At 63.0% G+C, this 21999-nt stretch overlaps 2 protein-coding genes across 3 annotated transcripts; one reads left to right on the forward strand and one right to left on the reverse strand.

Annotated features, from left to right (window-relative positions):
- Positions 1–214: 214 nt before the first annotated feature.
- On the forward strand, positions 215–13050 carry DDX55 (DEAD-box helicase 55). Of its 2 annotated transcripts, XM_045843266.1 has the most exons (14): positions 218–730; positions 3279–3329; positions 3418–3504; positions 3838–3929; positions 4008–4070; positions 5071–5220; positions 5815–6004; positions 8114–8196; positions 9820–9951; positions 10794–10886; positions 11135–11249; positions 11710–11878; positions 12144–12433; positions 12649–13050. In XM_045843266.1, exons 1-14 carry the CDS (start codon positions 368–370, stop codon positions 12991–12993), a joined length of 2223 nt encoding a protein of 740 aa, XP_045699222.1. In that variant the 5' UTR covers positions 218–367; the 3' UTR covers positions 12994–13050. The 2 variants fall into 2 exon arrangements, with proteins under 2 accessions (XP_045699232.1, XP_045699222.1); XM_045843276.1 differs by lacking the exon at positions 9820–9951 and having other exon boundaries at positions 215–730.
- Positions 12977–21953, reverse strand: EIF2B1 (eukaryotic translation initiation factor 2B subunit alpha). Its single transcript, XM_045843289.1, has 9 exons — positions 21818–21953; positions 20919–21020; positions 19574–19710; positions 19378–19494; positions 18205–18317; positions 17662–17730; positions 16215–16290; positions 14831–14956; positions 12977–14223 (listed from the first exon to the last, which is right to left on the reverse strand). Exons 1-9 carry the CDS (start codon positions 21828–21830, stop codon positions 14059–14061), a joined length of 918 nt encoding a protein of 305 aa, XP_045699245.1. The 5' UTR covers positions 21831–21953; the 3' UTR covers positions 12977–14058.
- Between the last annotated feature and the right edge of the window lie 46 nt (positions 21954–21999).

Here is a 21999-nt window from a genome sequence, read left to right on the forward strand (position 1 = left end):
GGGCGGGGGTGGCGCAGGCACACAGCCGGAGAGCGCAGTGCCCACGGAGCCCAGCACACGATGGGATCAGCAAAACTTGCTCAGTGCATGCACGTGGGCAAACGGATGGCCCAAGCCGGTGGTGGACGCGGAGTCCTAAACAACACCACAACTTTCTCAGAAGAAAACCATCATTTATTATGTGCCAGGCTTTGGATCCCCTCCATCAACCCTCTCTTGTATCACTGTTAACCTGGGGCTTCGGGGCTGGGGTCCGTTTCTGTCCACTCCCCACAGCCCCTCTTTGGCCAGCGCGGTACTGTGCTGCCCTCTGCCTCCGATTGGCGGAGAAAGCGAGAGAGCCGGGCAGAATCCCTCCCGCCAAAATATGCCCGCTGAGTGTGGAGAGGCGCCCCGAGCCCATGTGGCCGCGCAGCCCGGGTGGCACCACTCCCACCGGGCCCCTGCCGCCGGCTTTCACTCTCCGGAACTCGGCTTTCCCACTCACGGGCGGAGAGGGTGCCTTTTCCGCGCTCCGGAACTCAGCGGCTTGAGCGTGGTTCCCGGACGGCCGGGCCTGCGACCGGAAGCGGAAGTGCTCGCCGGCGCAGCTCCTAGGTCCTCCGGGTGGCGGCGGCGCGCTATGGAGCACGTGACGGAGGGATCCTGGGAGTCGCTGCCGGTGCCCCTGCATCCCCGGGTGCTCGGTGTGCTGCAGGAGCTGGGGTTCCCGTACATGACGCCGGTGCAGGTACCCGGCGCGGCGCGGGGAGGCGTGTCCTCCGCGCGCAGGGGCCAGGCGGAAATGGCCGGCTCAGCGGCGCCGGGCCCTCGCCGAACGGAACGCGGCTGGTCGGTGTCAGCGTTGCGACCCACGCCCTGGAGCTCTCACTCCTCCAGCGGGGCCTGCCGCCGCGTCTTCCGGCGGCGCGCACTCGCGGGGGGCGGGGGGATGCCGAGCGGGCTGGAGACTCCGGCTGGGCGGGGCGGCGGGCGGCGGCACACCTGCGCCGCGTCTTCACGCCCCCACGCGCCTCGGCCCGCGGGCGCCCGGACCCGAGCGCCTGCTCCTGCCGCTCCCGCGGCCGGACGTGGGGCGGGTGATTGAGTCTCCCTGGGCTTCATTTCCCTTCTCTGTGAAACGGCGAAAGTGACCTTGCCGGCCGCGTAGGCTGCTGTGGGATTCCGTGAGACACTGTGCGCCCGTAATGGGTAAATGTTACCGGCCGATGTCACTGTTAACTGTTGTGTGGGCCAAGGGACGTGTCCTGGCCCAGCTTACTCGTTTATTTAAGAAATTTATTGAGGACCTGTCAGGTACCTTTTTCTAAGCTCTGGCGGTTCTGCAGGGTTGGTCCCCACTCATGAGTTTTATTTTCTAATGGGGGAGAGAGAGAAAGGAGTAAAGGAAGGAGGTTGTCAGCTGCTGCTAAGTATCGTGAAGGAACTAAAACAGACTGAGGGGAGGGCAGGGAGGAGAAAGGCCCAGGAGAGGGTGTTCGGGAAGGCCCCTCTGGGGAGGTGTCACTGAGCCGATACCTGAATGATGGAGAAGGAGCTGGCTATGGGGTGACTGGGCAGGGTTCCAGCAGAGAGAAAAGCCAGTGCAAATGCCCTGGGGCAGGGAATGGGCTTGGAGGAACCAAGGGGAGGCCCTGGAGGCTGGAGCCTCAGGAGAAGTGTAAGAGACGAGTACAGCAGGGTCCACGTGGCGGAGGGTCTTGTAGGAGCTTGGCTTTTTATTCTAAGTGCAGTGGGAAGCCATCTTCCATGGAAAGCGGTGCACCGGGGCAGGGGCGTGACCGTTGGGTAGAGAGTGGACTTCAAGGGTTGAAAGGAGAAGCGAGGAGGCCAACTAGTTAGGAGGCCAGTGTCCCGGAGAGATGGTGGTGGCTTGGCCTGGGGAGGAAGCGTGGATGTTGAGAAGTCAGGTTCTGGGTTGCTGTAGGGTTGCCGAGGGACCAGAGGAAGGGGCTGCAGGAGACAGGAGCCTGGAGGGACCCTGAGGTTTGTATCCGTGGTGTCTGGGCAGGTGGAACGTGTCACCCAGACCAAGACTGGGGGCGGGTAACACGCCTCAGAGGGAGATGCAGGAGGGCTCTGTTTTGAAATGTTGCGCCGGGGGGTGCACGTGGCCCTCAGGAAAGATGGGGGGAAACAGGCAGGGCTGGAGATGAAACTTGGGGTGCTGTGTGCCACATCTGGGAATGTAGTGCCAACGGGGTCCCCCACCTCTGCCGCCAGAGCTGTGGGTCGAGGTCTGCGTGGTCCACCCCGGCCGTCACTAGACGCACGTGGCTCCTGCACACTTGGAGGAGGGCGGGTCCCGACGGCGACGTGCTCTAGGTGTGAAATGCACGTCGTTTCGGGGACTTCGTATGATACGAAGAAGGGAAACGGTCTCATTAATTTCTAAAATATTGACTATGTATCAATGTGGCAATAGTCCACATGTGTTGGGTAGAATAAAATGTTAAAATACACCCCACCTCTTCCTCCTTACAAACCTTAGTGTGGGAACGGAGGTTTTAGAACACGTCTGTGGCTCGCACACTCACACACTCGTGGACCGCAGGGGTCGGTCCCTCAGTCCCTGCACCGGTGACGTGTTAGACTGGTGACTCTCTGTCTCGGGCTGTCCTGCCCATCGCAGGCCACTGGATGGCGCCCTGGCCTCTGGCGCCTCTCCGCACCATGAGCGCCCACCACCACTGGGTTTGACAGCCAAAACGTCTCCAGGCCAAGTGTCCCCGGGGCGCAGGGACCGGTTAGTAGAAAGGTCTGATGTGCTGTGATGGGGTTGGGGTGCGCTCAGCCTCGGGGAGCAAGGAACGGGGACTCGAGGGGCGACCCTGAAGCCAGGCCCTGAGTCTGCGTGACGTCTGTGGCCGCAGAAGGTCTGCCCCCACGCTCGTTTCCAGCCCCAGGTTTCAGGAGAGTGGAACCAAAGGGCCGGCTCCGTGTAACCCCCGGGGGCTCGTTCAGTGTTTAAAGTGAGTGGGTCTTTATTCTCTGATCCTGGAGCCGGACGGGACCGTACAACTCAGTGTCTGCAAACCCTCTGGTCCCCAGGGGACAAGTGGGTGGGTGGCGCGGGACCAGGTTCCCGCCCTGCCCACATCTGTGGAGATACCGTTGCCACGGCGCCTCTGAGCCGGCCCCTCTGGGCGCCCCGTGGAGACTCAGCTCAGAGTCCGCTTTGGGGTGGGGGCCACCCAGTAGGTAGGTCCTCAGGGCCCTGGCCCCGTGGGCGGGGCCGCGGCCTTCTCTAACCAGTGCCTCGCCGCCTCTCTCTCCAGTCCGCCACCATCCCTCTGTTCCTGAGGAACAAAGACGTCGCGGCGGAAGCGGTGAGTGCCTGGTCACCCGGCCTGCCCTCCCGCGCTCCCCCCACGGTGAGCCGAGAGGAAAGGCCGACCCAACCCCCTCCCGCCTCAGGTCACCGGCAGCGGGAAGACCCTGGCCTTTGTCATCCCCATCCTGGAGATTCTCCTGAGGCGGGAGGAGCAGCTGAGAAAGAGGCAGGTGAGGACGGCCCCGAGCTTCGTTTCCCGGGCCATCGGAGCGAGCGCTCGGAGCCCGCGGAGTAAAGGAAGTGCAGCCTGTCCTCATTATTCACGGCTGCGGCGTCTGCGAGCTGGCCTCCCCGTGAGCGTGTTCCCTGCTCCCGGAGCCGGGCCCCCCGAGCTCCTGCCTCGCCGCCGGCTCGTGCGGAGCAGCCCCGTGCCTGGCGCGGTTTGGGCAGGTAGCTCCGGCCTCCTGCTGCGGCCCTCAGGCCGGAGACGGGGTCCTCTTCATGGCCGCTCACCACAGGGCCCGCGGGCTGCTGCTCACCGCGTCCCTCCCCCACGCGCGCAGGTCGGGGCCATCGTCATCACGCCCACGCGGGAGCTGGCTGTGCAGATCGACGAGGTGCTGTCGCACTTCACGAAGCCCTTCCCGCAGTTCAGGTAAAGGGACGCGGCGTCCCTGGGGGCCGGGGGCCGTGGTGCTGCCCGGCCCGCTCAGGGGCCTGCGTCTTGTCTCAGCCAGATCCTCTGGATCGGAGGCAGGAACCCCGCAGACGATGTTGCCAGATTTAAGGAACACGGGTAAGACTGCTCGCCCTGCTTGGTTCTTTGCTTGCCCTTGGCCGGACCCGGGAAGAGCTGATGCGCGGTCTCGGGCCGACCGGAACCGCCGCCCCTCCCCAGAGAGGCTTTTCCTCCACCCCAGTCTCCCGCGTTGCTCCTGGCTCCTTCCCTTCAGCCCTCATCTTTAAATAAAGATCTTATTTTTTTGTTGTTAGGGGAAAGGAGACAGAAAGAAGGAGAGAAACATCAGTGTGTGGTTGCCTCTCACATGCCCCCAACTGGGGACCTGGCTTACAACCCAGGCGTGTGCCCTGACTGGGAATTGAACTGGCAACCCTGTGGTTCACAGGCCAGCACTCAATCCACTGAGCCATGCCAGCCAGGGCTGGACTTTGGCTATTTAAAATGAATATGGAATTCTGGGTTTTTGTGTGTTACTTGCAGATTATTTAAACTGTTGGCGTGTGATTCACGCCTTAACGAAACTTCCGGCGGGCCAGCCCGTCCATGGGGGCCAAATTTGGCCTCTGGCCTGCCAGCCTGCGACCCTTATGGGGGGGTCATCTACGTCTCTGTTAACGAGCTCGTTTTGTGGACAACCTCGTTGGAGCCACCGGGGCAGAGAGCCCCATCCTGGTGGGGTCCGCAGGCTCCGGGGGGACCAGATGGGGACTGTCGTGGCTTCGTGGGCCTCATGGCCTCTGTCACGACTGTCAGCTTGACCGTTGTGTGGAAGTCGCCAGAGACCACGCGTGTGTGCAGGGGTGGGGGTGCTGCCGGTGGAGTGTCACTGAAGCGGGGGGGCGTGGCCAGGTCTGGGTGACGGCTGGAGCTGGCGGCCGAGTTTGCTGCCCTCGCCCTGGGTCCCCGGCAGCACACCCCTCCCACTGGCGGGCCTCCCCCCCGCCATGGGGACCTGGGGGGCGCACTTGGGGGGAGGCAGATACGAACCTGGTGTGTGGAATCACAGGCACCCCAAGGTCAGAGGGCACGGTGAACGTTCCCTTCGTTTTCCCAGGGGGAACATCGTCGTGGCGACCCCGGGCCGCTTGGAGGACATGTTCCGCAGGAAGGCCGAGGGCCTGGACCTGGCCGCCTGCGTGAGGTCCCTCGACGTCCTGGTGCTGGATGAGGCGGACAGGCTGCTGGACATGGGGTTCGAGGCCAGGTACGGGGCCTCGGACTTGATGGGCTCTGGGCAGCACTGGACGTGCAAGGGGGCAGAGGGGCCCCGGGCGGCGCCGGGCTCACTGTCTGGAGCAGCCGAGTGGGACCTCAAACCACCGGTGGTTTGCGCGCTCAGTTTCCACCCCGCGATGTGCATGCCCCTGCTTCCTCCTGAAGCGCCTTTTCCGTCCCGGGTTCTTCCACGGTTGTGTGTGCGTTTCGTGAGCACCTCTGCCGGGGGGCGGGGGGGGTGGTGCAGCCCCTCCGTCCCACAGCCCGCCCATCTGCAGCACACCGGACACCGTGGTCTCCAGTCTCAGGAGGTTTCGTGTCTCAGCCCCTCTGCCGTCTTGGGCGGCCCCGGCTGTGCACGCACAGTGCATGCGCGCACTGGGGGACGGTGGGGCGAGGAGGCGACGAGGGGAGGGGAGCGTCACCTCCCCTCGCCGCCCAGTGAGACCTGCCGCGGTCGCTGCGGCGACAGGCCTGTCTCTGTTGTCCTCGAGGCCCGGCTCGGGTCAGCGTGCGGCGTGTGCTGCTTACGCCGGTGAGTTGGGGCTCAGTGTGCTCCCTGGGTTGTTTTTGTCGTTTTTAGCATAAACACCATCCTGGAGTTCCTGCCGAAGCAGAGGCGGACGGGCCTGTTCTCTGCCACGCAGACGCAGGAGGTGGAGAGCCTGGTGCGGGCGGGCCTGCGGAACCCCGTGCGCATCTCGGTGAAGGAGAAGGGCGCCGCGGCCAGCAGCTCCCAGAAGACGCCCTCCCGCCTGCAGAACCACTACATGGTGAGCGCCGGGGGGTGGGGGGGCTGCGGGAGGGCAAGGTCAGGCTCGCGCTCCACGCCAAAGCAGGTCGCCGAAGAGCCTTAATTATCGTTTTTGATTGCACTGCTTTCAGAAAGCTGAGTTCTGTTTTTCCTTTCTTTAAAAAAAAAAAAACGAGGTCTGTGAGAATTTCCTGCAGTTTTCAGGGAACCCCGTTGCTTGCATCTTCCTGAGAGGCGAAGGTGCCGGGGGACGCTGGGAAAGCGGGGCCTGGCTGTGCGCACTGCTGCTCCTCGTGGGTCGTTTGCCGGCTCGTCCGCCTGGCTCTCAGCCGGCAGTGTGCTCTCGGGGAGTTTGGGGGCGGGGGCCGCTTTGGTGGGTTGCAGGACACGGCGGCGGGGACCCCCGGGCGCGTCACAGTGCAGGGGCGGGGAGCCCGTCTTCCCTTCTAAACGGTCGGCTGTAGCAACGGTGTCGGCAGTTTGGCCGCTTCTGTGTCTTCACCTCCCTGAACTGCGATTCCTTAGTGTTTCTCGACCTTCCCCGCGCGTGCGTGTGCTCCGTCAGTGTGGCACACGGCTTCTCACCGACTCACGTTAGCTTTCTGCGGCAGCGCTGCCGCGCAGAAACCAGCGACTGTGAGTGTCCTGGGGCGCAGCCCGCGTTTCCCCAGGACAGGGCGTCTGGGACACGGCACCCACCCTGGTTGTTCTAAAAGGCGTCTGGGGACGCCGCAGGACAGCGCAGCGGGCGGGCACCCTTGCTGAGGCGCGAGCACCTTAGCCAGGGCCTGCCTGTGCGTCGAGCATGAACTCCAAGGCCGGTGCGGGCACCGCCTGCCCCCCAGTGGTCGAAGGTGGTTATTACACGCGCGGGGTGCGCTGGGCACCAGTCAGGTGAGAGCAGGAGGCCGCTGGGTGGCAGCGCCCCACTGTGCTGTGACTCAACGTTCTGTGTGTGTGGTCGGCAGCCGGGACCGTCTGACGCGCGGCTGCAACTGCCAGGTGCCGGCTCCTCCCCAGGCGGCGGGAGGGCTTCTGGGAACGGGGTTGTGGGGTCCCGAGGACCCCCTGCCCTCCTCTCCCCTCGCCGGGATGGCCAGGGCCCCTGCGTGACAAGGCTCACCTGCACCCGCCGGGGGACAGGCCTGTCGTTCGGCCCAGAGGGGCCCTGCAGCTCGCGGGCAGGGCTCCCGTTCACCGAGAGGGGGCCGGTGTCCCGGGCAGCATGGCCCTGGCTGTGGGCTGTCAGGGCGAGGAGGCTGCCGTCCTTGTGTCAGCTCGTGGGGGTGGGGCGGGTTTGCAGGTCAGACGCTGCCTCTGGCGCCCGTGCCCGGAGAGCGAGGTCGAGACCAGACAGGCCCACCCGACGTGGGTGCCCAGGGTGGGGGGTTGGGGGGCACTTCTGCCCGAGGCGGGGCTGGCGGAGTGCGGGGGCTGGCGGTTCCCCGGGGGGGAGGGGCTGGTTCACAGAGTCGTGGTCGGCAGTGGGGGTGTGCCTTGCCCTTGTCTCCTGCTGCCTGAACTCCAGGCCCCTGCAGCTCATCAGCGTGGAAGGGGCTCAGGCTGTGCCCGCATCGTCGCGGCGCTGCCGTGCGAATGAGTTCCTTACTGTGCGGTCCGTCCGCGGAGGCGCGGACAGGTGTTGGCTTCGACGTCGCTGCGGCTGCGTTGGGGACGTCTGAGTGCGTGGGAGGAAGTGCCCCAGCGAGACTGGTTTTGGTGAAAGCGGGGGACGCACTCGGTGGCGTCAGCTGTCCCCAGCGTAGGGTCTGAGTGGAGCACTGGCCGCGTCGCTGAGGGGGGCTCTGTCTCCTCGGAGGTCTTCCAGCGACAGCGTGCGTCCCTTTCTGCCGACCGGCGGGCAGCCCGGAGCAGTGACTCCCGGGAGCGTTTACCTGCTGTGGGTGCCGGGGTCCGGTCCTGGGGTCCGGTCCTGGAGACGCTGTGACAGTAGCGCGTTCTGAGTCTGTGCTGAGCCCGGCAGTCTGACGAGCATTCTGACACGTGCACTATGCGTGTGGGCCCTCGGATTCCTTAAGATTAAGGGTGAAACTGGAGATTGCTGCAGACATTATCACCGTTGGCGTATTTCCTTTTTATTTTATCGGTTTTCCTTTTTACGTTGTAGGTTTGTAAGGCAGATGAGAAATTTAACCAGCTGGTACACTTTCTTCGCAATCACAAGCAGGAAAAGCACCTGGTCTTCTTCAGGTAACGCTGCTGGGCCCTGGGGCGGGGCGGGGAGGGCCTGGCGCAGCCACACCCAGAGCGCGCAGGCGAGGCCCCGGGTGTGGGGTCCTGAGTCCCGCGGTGGGCCAGTCCTGACGGGGCTCCTGTCTCCTCGACGTCAGGGTCGGCATTTCTGCAGTTGTCCTGGCCTCTCCTTCCTGTATATGTCACCTCATAGTTTCAAGAGGGTCACTGTCACAGCCTGGTCCTCCTTGCGTGCGACCCGACGGAGGGGGAAGGGCGCACAGAGGGAGGGAGGCAGTGTCAGCTGCGTCCGTCCTTTTTGATCGGGAGGGCGGGAAGCTTTCTCGGCGTCCCCTGCTCCCTGGCTGGCTCCCCTTGGATGCTGTGGCCAAAGGGGGTCGGTCACCTGGGGCCCTCGCCGTGGACAGGTGCAGAGAGGGACTGCCCCTGTGCCCGCCTCTGCGGCGCGGGAGGCGAGGGGGCCGGCAGATCGTGGTGTCGGATCAGCCAGGCCCGTGTTGCCACCTCGGGGTTCGAGCCGTTGTCAGAACGTGGCCGGGGGCAGCTGTGTGCATTCTCTGCCCCCCCCCCCCCCCGCTGCGCCCCCACAGACCGACCTGCGGAGGTGTGTTTTGGCAACGCCAAGAGAAGCTGCTTTTCCATCGGCCACCCCACCAGTACCGTGCACTAGCCGTACTGACCCACAGATAAGGGTACAGCCTGGTGCACACACACGTGCAGGCACGCGTGTGCATGCATGCAGAAGGATGTCACAAAACCGCACCTGACTGGAGGGGCGGGGAACAGCCCGGTGTGTTCTGTCTGCTCCCAAGCCCCTGACTTGATGCCAGGCCCCAGCGGGGCGCTCTCAGGACCTAAGTGCTTCATCACGTCCCGACGGGACTTGCGCTGGGAACAGTGAGGCCGTCTCTTAGCACAGGTGTCTCCGACGGAGGTGTTCCAGAGACAGGAGTCGGCTCAGGCTGGGGCCCCGCAGCCTGGTGCGCCCTGGTGCGCCCTGGTGCAGCCTGGAGAGGGGGTCAGGCCCAGGCTCGGGCTCCGCCCCTCGCTCACTTCGCCTCTCTGCAAGCTCTGGCTCCCTGCCCTGTGAAGGGGCGGGGCGTCACGTGTGTCCTTCCAGATGAAGGGGGCTTGGGGTGATCCTGCTCAGAGGGGCGTGGCTTGGGGGGCCACAGACTCAGAGAAGGTCGGGCGGGCAGCCATTGGGAAGACACGGGGGGGAGTCCTCCGCCGATGTCCTCGGTGGCCTGAAGCCCAGACCGGACAGCCGGGAGAGGGCCGGCGGGGCCTGACTCGGGCGACCGTTGGGCCCGGGGACCACGGTCGGGGGAGAAGCTGCTCCGCGGAGGAGGCGCAGGCGTGTGGGGAAACCTTCAGAAACTGGATTTAGGCTGTCACCGTCTCTGTGATGAAAGACTGCTTAACGCGCGTCTTGGGGCCGGGGCTCCCCGTGCTGGGTCGTGTTCAGGCGGTGGGAGTGTGTGCTCGGGGTTCTGAGCCGTGTGTTTCGAGATTGGGAGCCTAGCGGCGGCTCTTCGCGGCCGCTCTGCCTCCCCCGGGGACGGGCCAGCGCGGCGTCGGGGGCTCCGGCCGGCGACTGAGCCCCCGCCGCCCTCGCAGCACCTGCGCCTGCGTGGAGTACTACGGGAAGGCCCTGGAGGCGCTGCTGCGCGGCGTGCAGGTCATGTGCCTCCACGGGAAGATGAAGCACAAGCGCAACAAGGTCTTCACGGGCTTCCGCAGGCTGCAGAGGTGAGGCCTCGCCGGGGCGGGGCAGCTCCAGCCGCCGCCCGCCGGAGCGCTGCTCCCCCGTCCCCGCCCCCCACCCCCCCCCGTCTTCTCTGTGGGCGTGCCCCCCCCCCACTTGTCCCTCTGCCCTGGCCTCATCACGCTTCGCTGCACGGGCTTCCTCAGCTCCCTGTCGACCCCCCCGTGAGGTTGTGAGCTCCACGGGAACAGGCACGTGTGTGTCGTGGAGTCCACGCCTGGGTTCCCGGGGTCTGGCCGGGGCCTGGCCGCTGGGGTTTCGTAACTGCCCGTTGTGGGGGCAAGCGGGTCACCGAGCAGGGCATTCCCTCCAGCCTGCAGGTCATCCAGCGGTGACGATGGGGGGCCGTGTGTCTCTCAGGGACCGTGGCTTGATTCTGTTTGTGCACAGAACGATCCTTGTCTATTTTTTTTCAAGAGAATTTTTGTAAGTTTATTTGAGCCAACCTGATGACATGCTGTTAAAAGCACGTGTTTGGGGAAGTGACGGAACCGATTGCCACACCTCAGTCAGGGACAGAGCGTCTCCCTGGCTTTTTCTCACCGGCTGTAGAGGACCAGGCCCCCTGCGGTCTCTCTCCAGGCGGGAGGACACAGAACTTCAAGGCCCTTCGAGTCCCTGCCCCACCTCCTGTGTTTCTTGGGGGCTCCTGAAGCCCTGGAGGGTCTTGGTCGGGGGGCAGGGAATGAACGAAGATGTTCGTGCTAAGCATTTGCTTCGGGGAGAGCTCCTGGCACTGGTTACTGCCGGCACCGCCGAGCTGGGGGGCGCCTGTTGGGTGGGGACGGGAGCGTGGCCCCCGTGACGGCGTTCCCTCCCTTCCCAGCGGGGTTTTAGTGTGCACCGACGTGATGGCCCGAGGAATAGACATCCCCGAGGTGCACTGGGTGCTGCAGTACGACCCTCCCAGCAACGCGAGGTACGGCCACAAACGGGAGAGCCGGAGGGTGGGCGGGTCGCCTCCGTGGGAGCTGTGACGCCTGCTCCGCCGCCATTGCAGGCGCTTCCAAATGCTCCTGGTTCTCGGTGTGTCTAACCGCCAGCTCTCCTGTGTCAGCATCGGCTGGCGGCAGAGCGGGGCCTGAGCTGCAGGCGGGCGGCCCCGGGCCTGCTCTGCTCTGCGCAGCCACCGTCACGCGTGCTCGCGTCCCCACCCTGTCTTCGCAGCGCCTTCGTGCATCGCTGTGGCCGCACGGCCCGCATCGGCCATGGGGGCAGCGCGCTGGTGTTCCTCCTGCCCATGGAAGAGTCCTACGTCAGCTTCCTCGCCATCAACCAGAAGGTGAGCCGCCCGCCGGCCGGAGGAGTCCTCCTCCAGCAGGTGGTCTGGAACCCGGGCTGGGGGTGGCAGCCCCCCGGGGCCAGGCCGGTGACGCCCCTGCAGGACCCCGGCCAGCCTCAAGGCTGCGCAGAGACACCGGCCTCACCCGGGGTGGCCGCCGCGGCTCGCCCCCAGCTGGCTGTCACTCGTGGGCACTCGTGGGAATGCGGACCTGATGCTGCCCTGCTTCCCAACCGGGAGTCGGGGTGTTGCGCAAAGCCTAATTTTAAGATTTCCTTCAGAAACTTAGAAACACTTTCAGACCAAGCAGAACCCGTGGGCTGGCCTGGGGCTCAGGGCTCGGGGCCTGTGACGGGGGCTCAGACCAGCCGCTCTGCCTTTGCTGGCTCGGGCTCTGGGGGGCGTCGGGGGCCGGGGGCAGTGCGCTGTGGGGAGGGGACTGAGCGCGGTCCCTGTGCAGTGCCCCCTGCAGGAGATGGCGCCGCAGCGGGACCCCGCGGACCTCCTCCCCATGCTCCGGTCCATGGCCCTGGCCGACCGGGCCGTCTTCGAGAAGGGCGTCCGGGCGTTCGTGTCGCACGTGCAGGCCTACGCGAAGCACGAGTGCAGCCTCATCTTCAGGCTGAAGGGTGAGCCGGGCCGCGCGCGGGCGTCCCCGTGGGGGCGGGCGGTCCCCCTGGCGCCGGCCGGGTCGGGGCCCCTCCGCTCTCGGCGCTCCACGGGAAGGCCCGGGGTGTGCGCGGGCAGTGAGCTGGCTGCCGAGGGTCCCCCCTCAGCGGAGACGGAGTCCGTGTGACTCCCACCACGACGAACCCGGGAGGGCCTTTGGTCGGAGAGCCGTCCTGCCGGCCCCCGCCCCGGGCGCGCGGCTCACTGTGCCGCCCGGCTCCCCAGATCTGGACTTCGCCGCGCTCGCCCGGGGCTTCGCCCTGCTGCGGATGCCCCGGATGCCGGAGCTGAGGGGCAGGCAGTTCCCCGACTTCGAGCCCGCGGACGTGGACACGGACAGCATCCCGTTCAGAGACAAGGTCCGGGAGAAGCAGAGGCAGAAGCTGCTGGAGCAGCGCAGGGAGGAGAAGACAGACAGCGGAGGGAGGAGAAGGTTCATGAAAAACCAAGCGTGGTCGAAGCAGAAGGCCAAGAAGGAGAAGCGGAGGAGGAAGGGCAAGAGAAGGAGGGAAGAGGTGAGGCCCGCACACCCGCCCGGGACCCCGAGCCGGCTCCCTGGAGCAGCGCCCTCTGGTGGCGCGGCAGGGGCCCGCAGGTTCGCGTGTCCCCGTGGGGATTGTGGGGGGGAATGCAGTGTGTCGGATCGGGGGGCGGGGGCGGGGGTTTGCCAGGGGCCCCTCAGACCCTGTGGCCGGGAAACGAGGGTGTGCTGTGGCCTGTGTGCACTCAGGGCTCGGACACGGATGACGAGGACATGGAGGAGCTTCTCAGTGACACGAGGCTCCTCAAGAAGCTTAAGAAAGGCAAGATCACGGAGGAGGAGTTTGAGAAGGGGCTGCTGACCGGGGCCAGAGGGCCGGTCGGGACGGCAGCAGAGCTGGGGGGTCTCGGATGTGGAGGGGGACTGCTGACCCCGGGGCCTCGCGTGCCGGGCGGCGTGTGCTGGCGTCCCCGTGACCGGAGCCCCGGCCGGCGCCGTCGCTTCTGTCTGGGGAGGGCGGGGCTCTCACCTCCTGGATGTTCTACTGAGAACACGCAGTCCGGCACACGATGTAAAATTGAGTGTAAATATTAGACGTTAGTATTTATTTTTTGATGGGTCACCTGTAATTAAAGAGCTCGTTTTTCTGGGCTTACTTTGTACTCGTTTCTAACGTGCAGACACTGAAGCGCACTTGACTTCAGGCAGCTGACCGCCGTGTGTCCGGCAAGGCCAGGGTCCTCCTCCTCCTCTCCTGGGCAGGGGAACGGCCCGGGGGCTCTCTTCCTGGGTGGCAGCAGGTGCCAGCCCGAGGGAGCGCGTCAGGACCCGGCACAGAGCACCGTGACGCCTCCTGTCGAACGAAGTGTGCTTCCTTCCGGCCCACGGAGCCGGGAGTGGGTGGGCGCAGCTGCAGGGCCTCACCGAGGAGGGCCTGGGGCAGCACGCAGCACAGCGCAACCCCGCAGCGAAGTCTCTCGTGCCGTTCACTCGGAAAGGTGCTGCGCTCGCTCCCAGACACGGCGTTCCCAAGGTGCTCAGGTCCCAGCCGTGTCAGGTCCACATCTTTCAGAGACACGGAACTGCACAAACGTTCTGGCTGGCGTCTCGTTTTGGGGGGCCGTGTGGCAGACGCCTGCTGACGGCTGTCCCGCCTCCCTCTGCTGGGCTTGATCCCGGGTGCCCGATGCCGGCTGCGCAGGAGTGCACCGCCTGCCTTACACGGCACCACGAGTGTTGCGTGGCCGGGGCGGCTGTTAGTTCCCGCAGGGAGAGCGCCTGTGTGGTCAGGCGGCGTCTCCTCGGTGGCTGCCTTTGGCAGATCGGCCTGTGGGCGGCGGAGGGTGCCGGGAGGGGACTCGGGCTCAGCTCTCACTGGCTAAGTAGCCAACAATTTAATGTGTATTTCTGGAAACAGGAAATGAAAAAGTATCTGGAAGCTGTCAGTACAACTTAGGTTGAGTTTTAGGGGAACCCTGAACATGTTTAAATGGGACTGAAATGAAAACAAAGTTCACCAAAACCTATGATTTTAAGTCCTTAGTCCACAAATCTTCATTAAAAAAAACAATCTCGTCTTGGCCCGGCTCAGCGAGGGGTCCGGAGGCTCCTCCCCCTGCCCAGTGGCTTCTCCCACACGGGGCAGTGCAGGGTCCCTGGTCACAGGTACAGCTTGATGAGCTCGTCGCTGACTGCAGAGGGCGTCAGCACCCCCAGGTCCGTAAACAGCAGCGTGATCAAGGAGGGGGAGGTGTAGTCCACCCACGGGTGCTCCTCTCGGAGATCCTGTCCCGTCTGCGCCGACAGCAGAGTGGCTGCCTTGTACTGAGAGGGCGGGGAGCACAGGTTAGTCCGCCCCCCGGACTCAGGCTCGCCTGCCGAGGCCCTGCGGGAGCAGGCAGTGCACCCCGAGGTGCGGGTGGGCCACACAGCCCACACGTGTGTCCCCTCACTAGCAAGCAGCCTCCCCAGGTAACGGTGGACAGTGTGCCATGTGCCGGGCAGCATGCTAAGCCCGTCCCAAGACTGGCTCAGAGCCCTCCCAGCCCTGCTCGTGCTGTTGTCCCGATGCACAGACACCCGAGGTCCGGGGCTGCAGAGGGAGGCACATGCCGAGGGCGCCGGGTCAGTAAGTGGCAGGGGAGGGCACTGGGTCCAGACAGTTGGCCCCTAAGCTCGCACTGCTCGCCGACAGCCTTCCTGCCCCCGCACGCAGCCCGTGTGCACGCAGCGCTGCGGGGAGTAGGGGGCTGGGAGACTGCAATTCGGGGCACACTGGACTCTCGGAGTCTCACCACCCGCAGGTCAGCTTTGTAGCCGCCGTGTGGGAGGAACAGCCACGAGAAGGGCGTGACTCACTGAAACATTCTCAGCGTTTCTCAAAGGGTTCAGTTTAGATGCAAACACCCCTCCAAACACGTAAAACTCTTACCTTAAACTTATCCGGGACGTCCTGCTGGTTTAGCGGGAAGAGCCGCACAAACTTGAAACTTTCCGCGACCACGTAAAACGGCTTGTTCTGCGCTTTGGCGCACACGGCCATCTGGTTGGTTCCAATCTGGGGGTCAGAGGTCAGGGGGAGGAGACAGGTGAGCGTCACAGCACGTCGCAGGTAGAAGCAGCGGAGAGTACGAGTGAACAAAACAGATGTAACTCTGACTCTGGAACTGAAGAGGGTCTTTTGAGCAAGACACACCAGCCGGCAATGAGCTCAGGAAAGGAAGCTCAGCATCCTTGGTCAGGAGGGAAATGCAGGTCGAAACCACAGTGAAATGTGACTTCACGCCCACTCGATGGCCACAGCAGCTTTTGGAAGTTTGAGCGGGGAGGGGGGACACCGGAACCGCGTGCACTGCGGGGGGGTGCACCGCTGGGGGGTGCACCGCTGGGGAGAACGAACACTGGTGCAGCCGCTGGGGCCACGGTGGCGGTTCCTCAAAGGGCGGAACACAGAACCACCGCGTGACCCAGCAAGGCCACTCGGGTGCGCACTCCATGGAACCGAAACCAGGACCTCGGCCAGGGGCCTGTACACCCACGTTCGCAGCTGCATTACAATAGCCCAAAAGGGTCTGCTTTGTCCGTCAGCGGACGAATGGACAGACTGGACGTTGGCCAGGACCCGGCCACCAGGAAACGGGAGGCGCTGGCCCACGCTGCAGCCTCGATGAGCTTTGCAAACGGCACTCGAGGCGAAACAAGCTGAACTCCAGGGAGAAACACTATGATTCGACTCATGCGACACGAGGGGCCCAGAACAGGCAGCAGCCGGGGAGACAGAGAGACTGGGAGACGCGGGGAGGGGGTGGTGCAGTCTGCCCAGGGGACCGTCCCGGCTCGGGCGGCACAAGTCTCGGAAATGATGTGCCCACAGCGACGGGGTGTAGTGGACGCCCCTGACCTGTGCGCCGGAAACTCGTTAGGATGGGGGCTTTATGCAACACATACTCTAACGCAGACACAGAAACTGAACTGCCGTGAAATCGGTCCATGTTACCCAACGGACAGAGAGGTTTTAACACATTTTGTTGATAGAAGTGTGCTTAATTAAAAACCAACCAACTAAAAAACCCAATTTCAGGTAAAACATGCTTTGAGGCAATATAAGTTACATCCCCTTGTTTGCATAGTTCAGTCTCCAAAGCAGAGTGGACTCTGACCAAAATGGAACTGACCGCTGCAGAGGCTCCTGGGACTCGGGGAGCCAGTCACCAGGCTGCGCCGGTCAGGCGGCCGAGCCCTGGCACGCGGCACTGCTGGGGGCTGGTCCTCGGGGGCTCCCCACCAGGGGGACTGGGGGGAGCTGAGGCCCCTACCTTGTTAATGATCCCTCCGTTTTCCACAACTCCTTCGGCACCGACTATGACGAGATCCACTTTCTCCATGATGTAGCTGCGGAAGTTAAGGAAGACAGGTTTACGCTCGTTTCCCGGCTCTCGTTAGCCACCTCCCGGCTCTCCGGCCATGGGTCCACCAGCGGAGGGTCACGTTCCCCCGTCACCGCGGTGAACTCCTCCTGTGCCTTTCCTCCCAAGAGCACTGTGCACGAGAGACAGCCCCGGGCACTGCTGCCACTCCCGCTGCCGGGGCGTTAAGGCCCGCCGGCTCCCCGTCGCGTGTCACACTGCACCCAGTGCGTGCACGCGGACAGGCGTGCCTGCAGCGAGACTTTCAGGGCCCGCGATCGGCCCCTAACACGTGCGGCACGCAGTGCCCCCTCCGCCTCCATGCCCGCAACTCTGAGATTCACAGATCCGACGTGAGGTTGGGAGATGGTCTATGACTCAGGCGTCTTCCAGGTGAGAGAACGGCCACTTACCTTTTTAAAAAAAATTTATTATTTGTTTTTAGAAAAGGGGAAGGGAGGGAGAGAAACACTGATCTGTTGCCTGTCGCACGACCCCAACTGGAAGCCTGGCCCACAGCCCGGGCACCTGCCGAGACAGGGAATCGCACCGGTGAGCTGTCAGCTCTCGGGACGACGCTCAGCCCGCCGAGCCGCACGGGTCAGGTCCGGTTGACCTTGTAAAGTGAGCCGTGGTGGCCTTCTCCAAAACGCTTCCTTCCCAACACAGCCCCAATTCCCTTGGTCATCTCCTTATGCGCTTTCCTGGTAAGAGACTGCTACTCCTGTCTCCTCTCTCGAGGGTCGCCCACAGGCCACCTCAGTGCCAGCTGCGTGGGTGCAAAGAATCCCAGTGGCACCGGGGACGCCCGTGTCTTCAGATGAGGCGGCACGGGTCACGTGTGCTGATCAGGACCCGACCCTGACACCTTGCTCTCTCAACGCCTCAAAAGGCTGTGCGAATGACTCTCACCCCCACGTCCTGCGGCCCGCCACTGGGAACAATGTCACGACCCTGTGAGGGCCCCGGCTGGTGCGGCTCCGTGGACCGAGCGCCGGCCTATGAACAGGGAGGCTGTGGGTTCTATTCCCAGTCAGGGCACGTGCCTGGGTTGTGGGCCAGGTCCCCGCTGGGTCGTGTGAGAGGCAACCGATCGATGTGTCTCCCACACACTGATGTTTCTCTCTCTCTCTTTTTCCCTTCCTTCTCCTCTCTAAAAATGAATAAATAAAATCTTAGGAAAAAAAAAAACCCTGTGATGAGTTGCTGTTTAATGCAGCTGTTAATCAGGAGGCGGGACGCGGCCCAGTGCAGGTTTACGAGTGGGACACACACCTCCAGTCCGGGAACCCTGTCCCCTGCCGACCCGGGGGTGGGTGGGGGCGAGACACTGGGTCTGGGGAGGCTGGGCGCTTACCCGATAGCGGCATCCAGGACCACGGTGACAGGAACATTAAGCCGGCAGAGAGCTTTGGCCATTTTCTTACTGAAAACGACATTTTGAAAGCATCAGAGAAAATCCAAGAAAGCCCCGAGGTGGTGCATAACGTGGAGCGTCATTTAAACGCCAACGACAGAGCACGCCAGCCCGAAACTGCGCTGGCATTCCCGGACTGAGGGACAGGCCCCGGGCCTCGGACTCAGGAAGCGAGGGTCTGGGTTCTTCAGAAGGAAGTGTGTGTTCCAGGGAAACGACTCCCCTGGGGACTATGGGTAAGGCGTGCAAATCCAGAACAAAGGAGAACGTTATTCTTTCGTTATCTTCCCAGTAGATGAGACGTGGGCCGTCTGTTCCTTGTTAAAAAATATTGCCGCTCCTCTGACTTCACCGCGAATGAAAGCCCCTGGGTCCCCCACAGTGACCCGCCCTGAAGGCACAGGGGCAGGCGACCTGGGGTGCACTCCGGCCCCTCTCGTGATGGCCGTGGCGGGGCCCATCCCCAGGCGGAAAGGTACTTGCCCGGATAGGTCCGGCTGGGACTCGGTGACATACACACTGAAGCGCTTCTTGGCCACCACTGCCGCCTGCAGGACCCTCAGCACCACTCTGGAGGAGGCGTGAGTCAGTATTTTCTGTGGGCCGAGAGAGAGCGCTCGTCAAAGGGCCGGCCTCCCATGGCCACCACGCCCTGCCACTCCCACGGGCCCCCTGGGCCTAGGGCTCCCCCGTGCGTCCTCACAACTCAGCCGCAGTCAGAGGAGGGTCCCTGACGCTGGGCCGAGCCTGAAGCCCCTGCGCACATCCAGAAAGGTTTCCGCCAGAGGAACGTGTTGGGGTCTCCTCTTCCCCAGCCCGGACGGAACGGGAGCCCCTCACAGGGGATGGAAGCCTTTCTACTGGAGGGCTCCGACTGGGCGGAAAATGGCTGTGTTTGCACCTGGCTTTTGTACAAGTTCCACTCACATTTCTCACGCCACCCATTTAACTACACACTTCAAAGGCTGGGAAGAGGGTAATAAAACAGGACCAGATTTCAGAGTGGAAATGCACGTAAATATTTTTACGGTCAGTGGAGGGCGGACGGCAGGAAGGAGGCAGGCGGTGGGAGAGGCGTCCCAAAGGGTTTACTGGCCCCGTGCGGGGGACGGACTTGACCTGCAGCTCCGGTTCCCCCCCCCCAATCCACCCTGGGCAGCACTGCTCAGACAGCACCTGGAGGGAGCTGGGAGAAAACCTCGGTCCAGAGCCGCCCCCGGCAGGCAGACCGGCAGCCGTGACCAGTGACAGGAGCGGCTCGGTGTCCGCCCGGTGGGTCACGCTAACTCCGAGCACGTCCCAGAGTGAAAATGCTTCCTGAGTCAGGCCTCCTACTGGACCAGGTGTCACCCACGCTGTCCCTGTGTTTCCTCTGCCCGTTTAGAACGACAACCGTGACACTAACATCTGCATGTACACAGTGCTCGCGGGTGCCAGGCCCTGAGCCCAGTCCTTACACGACGCCTCACCACAACCCGGGGAGGTGGGTGCCGTTACGCCCCTTAGGGGGCAGAGGAGCAAAGTGCAGCTCGGAGAGGTCACGGGACCTGTCCGAGGTTACACACACAGCAGGTGACGGCAGAGGGAGGACTGTACCCCAGGGGTCTAACCGCGCAGTCCTGGCCCCCATCGGTGCATGCGGGGGGGCCTGCTCACCGCCCCGTCCTTGATGAAAGTATGGCACAGATCCGCGATCTTGCTTCTCGACAGCGACGTTCTCCTGAGGAAAAGCTCTCCCCGCTCGATCATGATCTCTTTACATTTGGAGAAGTCCTAGGAAGAGGAGAGCAAAATGAGGGAGGGCCGGGGCAGAGACGGGGACGGGGACGGGGACCCGAGGGGGCGGGCTTACAGAGTGCTCCAGGGAGGTGAGGCTGATGAAGCGCAGGAAGAGCTCCCCGCCCGAGGACACGGCCACCGAGGAGTCCACGCCGCACAGGGTCTCGATGGCTCTGGTGAGGTTTGCCCTCAGGCCCTGCATCGTCTCCCCTGCATGGACCAGACGGGCAACGAGACATTCGTCGTCTTAGTGCCACGGGCACTTGCTGGGCACACACTGGGCACCAGGCACCATTCTAGACACGTGGGTGAGCGAGAGACAGGGCCCGGGCTCCGAGGGCGCTCCCTCCCCAGTGGAAGAGGCAGACAGGAAACAAGTACTCAGAGAAATACAGAAGCTCATTACAGATGGTACAAGCACAAAAAAAAAAAAAGCAGCATGATGAGCAAGGTGAGGCTGTGGCAGAGCGAACAGGGATGGCTTCTTGCGGTGGGGGCCACTTAAACTGGGACTGGAGGAGGGGGGATCCGGCTGCATACGGAGCCGGTGCAAAAGGCGCAGGGCCAGGCGGTGACAATGCAGAGGCCCCGAGACGGGAGCAAAGTTGCTGCGACCGAGAGCACGGTTGGTGGAGGGCCAGCGTGGAGGGTCTGTGAGGGGGCGCAGGCGAGGGTTAGGGGTATGGATGCTACTGCAAGTACAGTGAGAAGACGCCAGAGGTGGTCCCGGAGACACAGGTCTCTGGGCCAGCCCTTTGGGCTTTATTGTTTTGCCTACACAAGATGTCATGCCATACCCAGATGCTCACATCGGGAATGCCTGAATTAGTAGGCAGTCGCAATGCAGGACATTAACACCAGAATTTACTCTGGAACGTTCTCTGTAACATCTGCATACAATCTGGCCCAAGACAGCCCATAAACAGTCCGAACGCTGAACTGTTGCTATAATTTAAGCTTCACAGTCAACTTGATATAAGATGGTTATTCTTTTAAATTTTATGTATTTCCTTTTAGAGAGGAGGAAGGGGGGAGAAATAGAGAAAAACATCCACGTGTGGCTGCCTCTTGCAACCCCCTACTGGGGACCCAGCCCACAACCCAGGCATGTGCTCTGACTGGGAATCAAACCGGCGACCCTTTCGTTCACAGGCAGGCACTCAACCCACTGAGCCACACCAGCCAGGGCTAGAATGGTTATCCTTGATTCAAAGTGTATTTCACTTATGAAAGGGAACCCATTGTAGTGGTAACTCGAGGGCTCTCTCTAGTCTAAAAGGAAGAGGGAAATGAAGGAAGAGGCTGAGCTTGGGGCGACATGACGTGATGTAGGCACATGCATGTCCCTCACCGTCTCCACTTCTGACAGGGACCAGGAGACTTTCCCGGGGCCCAGTGTGCTGGAGGAAGGCCCTCACCTTTATCTCGCTTCAGGAACTCCAGCAACGTCCGTATGGCAGCCACGGCTGAGGCCATGTCAGGATCTTCTTTCATCTGAGACTTAAAGTACCCAATTAGCTCTGGAACAGACAGAAACGTGACTCATCAAGCTCGCCCGGCAGGCTGTAAGGCCAGAGGGCTTGGCAGTAATTGCTGACCTTACGAAGCAACCTGATTTAAAAACTTTCTTTTCAAGGTGTTCGGCTTTCAGGGGAATGCCGATGCTTGATGGGAACAGACATGACACCTGCTAAATGACAACGGAAAGGTCCTTCTCCCTCTTCACCGACACCCCAAGTCCTGAGCGCATCCCGGCATCGACCACCTTATCCATTCTCTTGCACCCCCACGGACGGTGTCTGCTAAGTCAAGCCTATTAGCACACAGACTTATTTATGTGTGTGGAGAGGTCCACCCCCTTTGTTTTTTTTTTTTTTAACATGAAAACTACATTAGAGATATTAGTTTGCCCTTGTAGTTCCCTTAGCAAAGCACTTTGACAACCACACTAGATAGGCACACCAAACACGCCTTATTCTTTGACTCTAGCACCAGAGTCATCAGGACAGGGAGTCTCATTCCTACCCCACATAGGGGCACATCGAGACTGCTAAGACTTGCACGCTCCGTCTGAAGCCTCCCTTTTCTGGACGAGGGCACTGGAAAGAAGCGTGGGGAGAGGGGGTGCCTGCGGACACTCCCATTCCCTGGATACGGGACCGCGACAGGGGTTAAGGAACGGCATTCAGCCGGCTGAGCAGCCTGAGCTTGGAACGTGAGCTCTCCCGGAGCCCAGCCTGGGCGTGCGAGGCGGGGAGAACCCCTGGGCGGCTCCGCTGCAGGCCCAGCAGGCCCGTCCCGTCCCGTCCCAATTTACCCCTGTCGTCCATGGTGCCCTCCTGACCGCGGAGCCCGAGGAGCCCGGGGCCGTCCGTGCTGCCCCGAGGAGTCCCGCGAGCGCGCCTGCTCCGAGCCGCAGGGACTGACAGCGCGCCGCCAGGCCCGCACTCCACTTCCGGCGCTCTGGGGGCGGGGCCTGGGTACGGCGCCGGGTCTGGG

Source organism: Phyllostomus hastatus, unplaced genomic scaffold, assembly GCF_019186645.2.
Source record: "Phyllostomus hastatus isolate PE091 unplaced genomic scaffold, TTU_PhHast_1.1 phas_contig_1162, whole genome shotgun sequence".
Taxonomy (NCBI): Eukaryota; Metazoa; Chordata; class Mammalia; order Chiroptera; family Phyllostomidae; genus Phyllostomus; species Phyllostomus hastatus.

What these genes read in the sequence shown, in the direction of transcription:
- DDX55 (XM_045843266.1), top strand. Translation starts at nt 368, where the DNA reads ATGCCCGCTGAGTGTGGAGAGGCGCCCCGAGCCCATGTGGCCGCGCAG. An exon ending in AAGCCCTTCCCGCAGTTCAG is followed by an intron (nt 3,930 to 4,007) that starts GTAAAGGGACGC and finishes GTCTTGTCTCAG; the next exon opens with CCAGATCCTCTGGATCGGAG. An exon ending in GGCTTCCGCAGGCTGCAGAG is followed by an intron (nt 9,952 to 10,793) that starts GTGAGGCCTCGC and finishes CTCCCTTCCCAG; the next exon opens with CGGGGTTTTAGTGTGCACCG.
- EIF2B1 (XM_045843289.1), bottom strand. An exon ending in TCCCAGCCGGACCTATCCGG is followed by an intron (nt 17,731 to 18,204) that starts GCAAGTACCTTT and finishes TGTCGTTTTCAG; the next exon opens with TAAGAAAATGGCCAAAGCTC. An exon ending in ACGTCCCGGATAAGTTTAAG is followed by an intron (nt 14,224 to 14,830) that starts GTAAGAGTTTTA and finishes CCGCCCTCTCAG; the next exon opens with TACAAGGCAGCCACTCTGCT.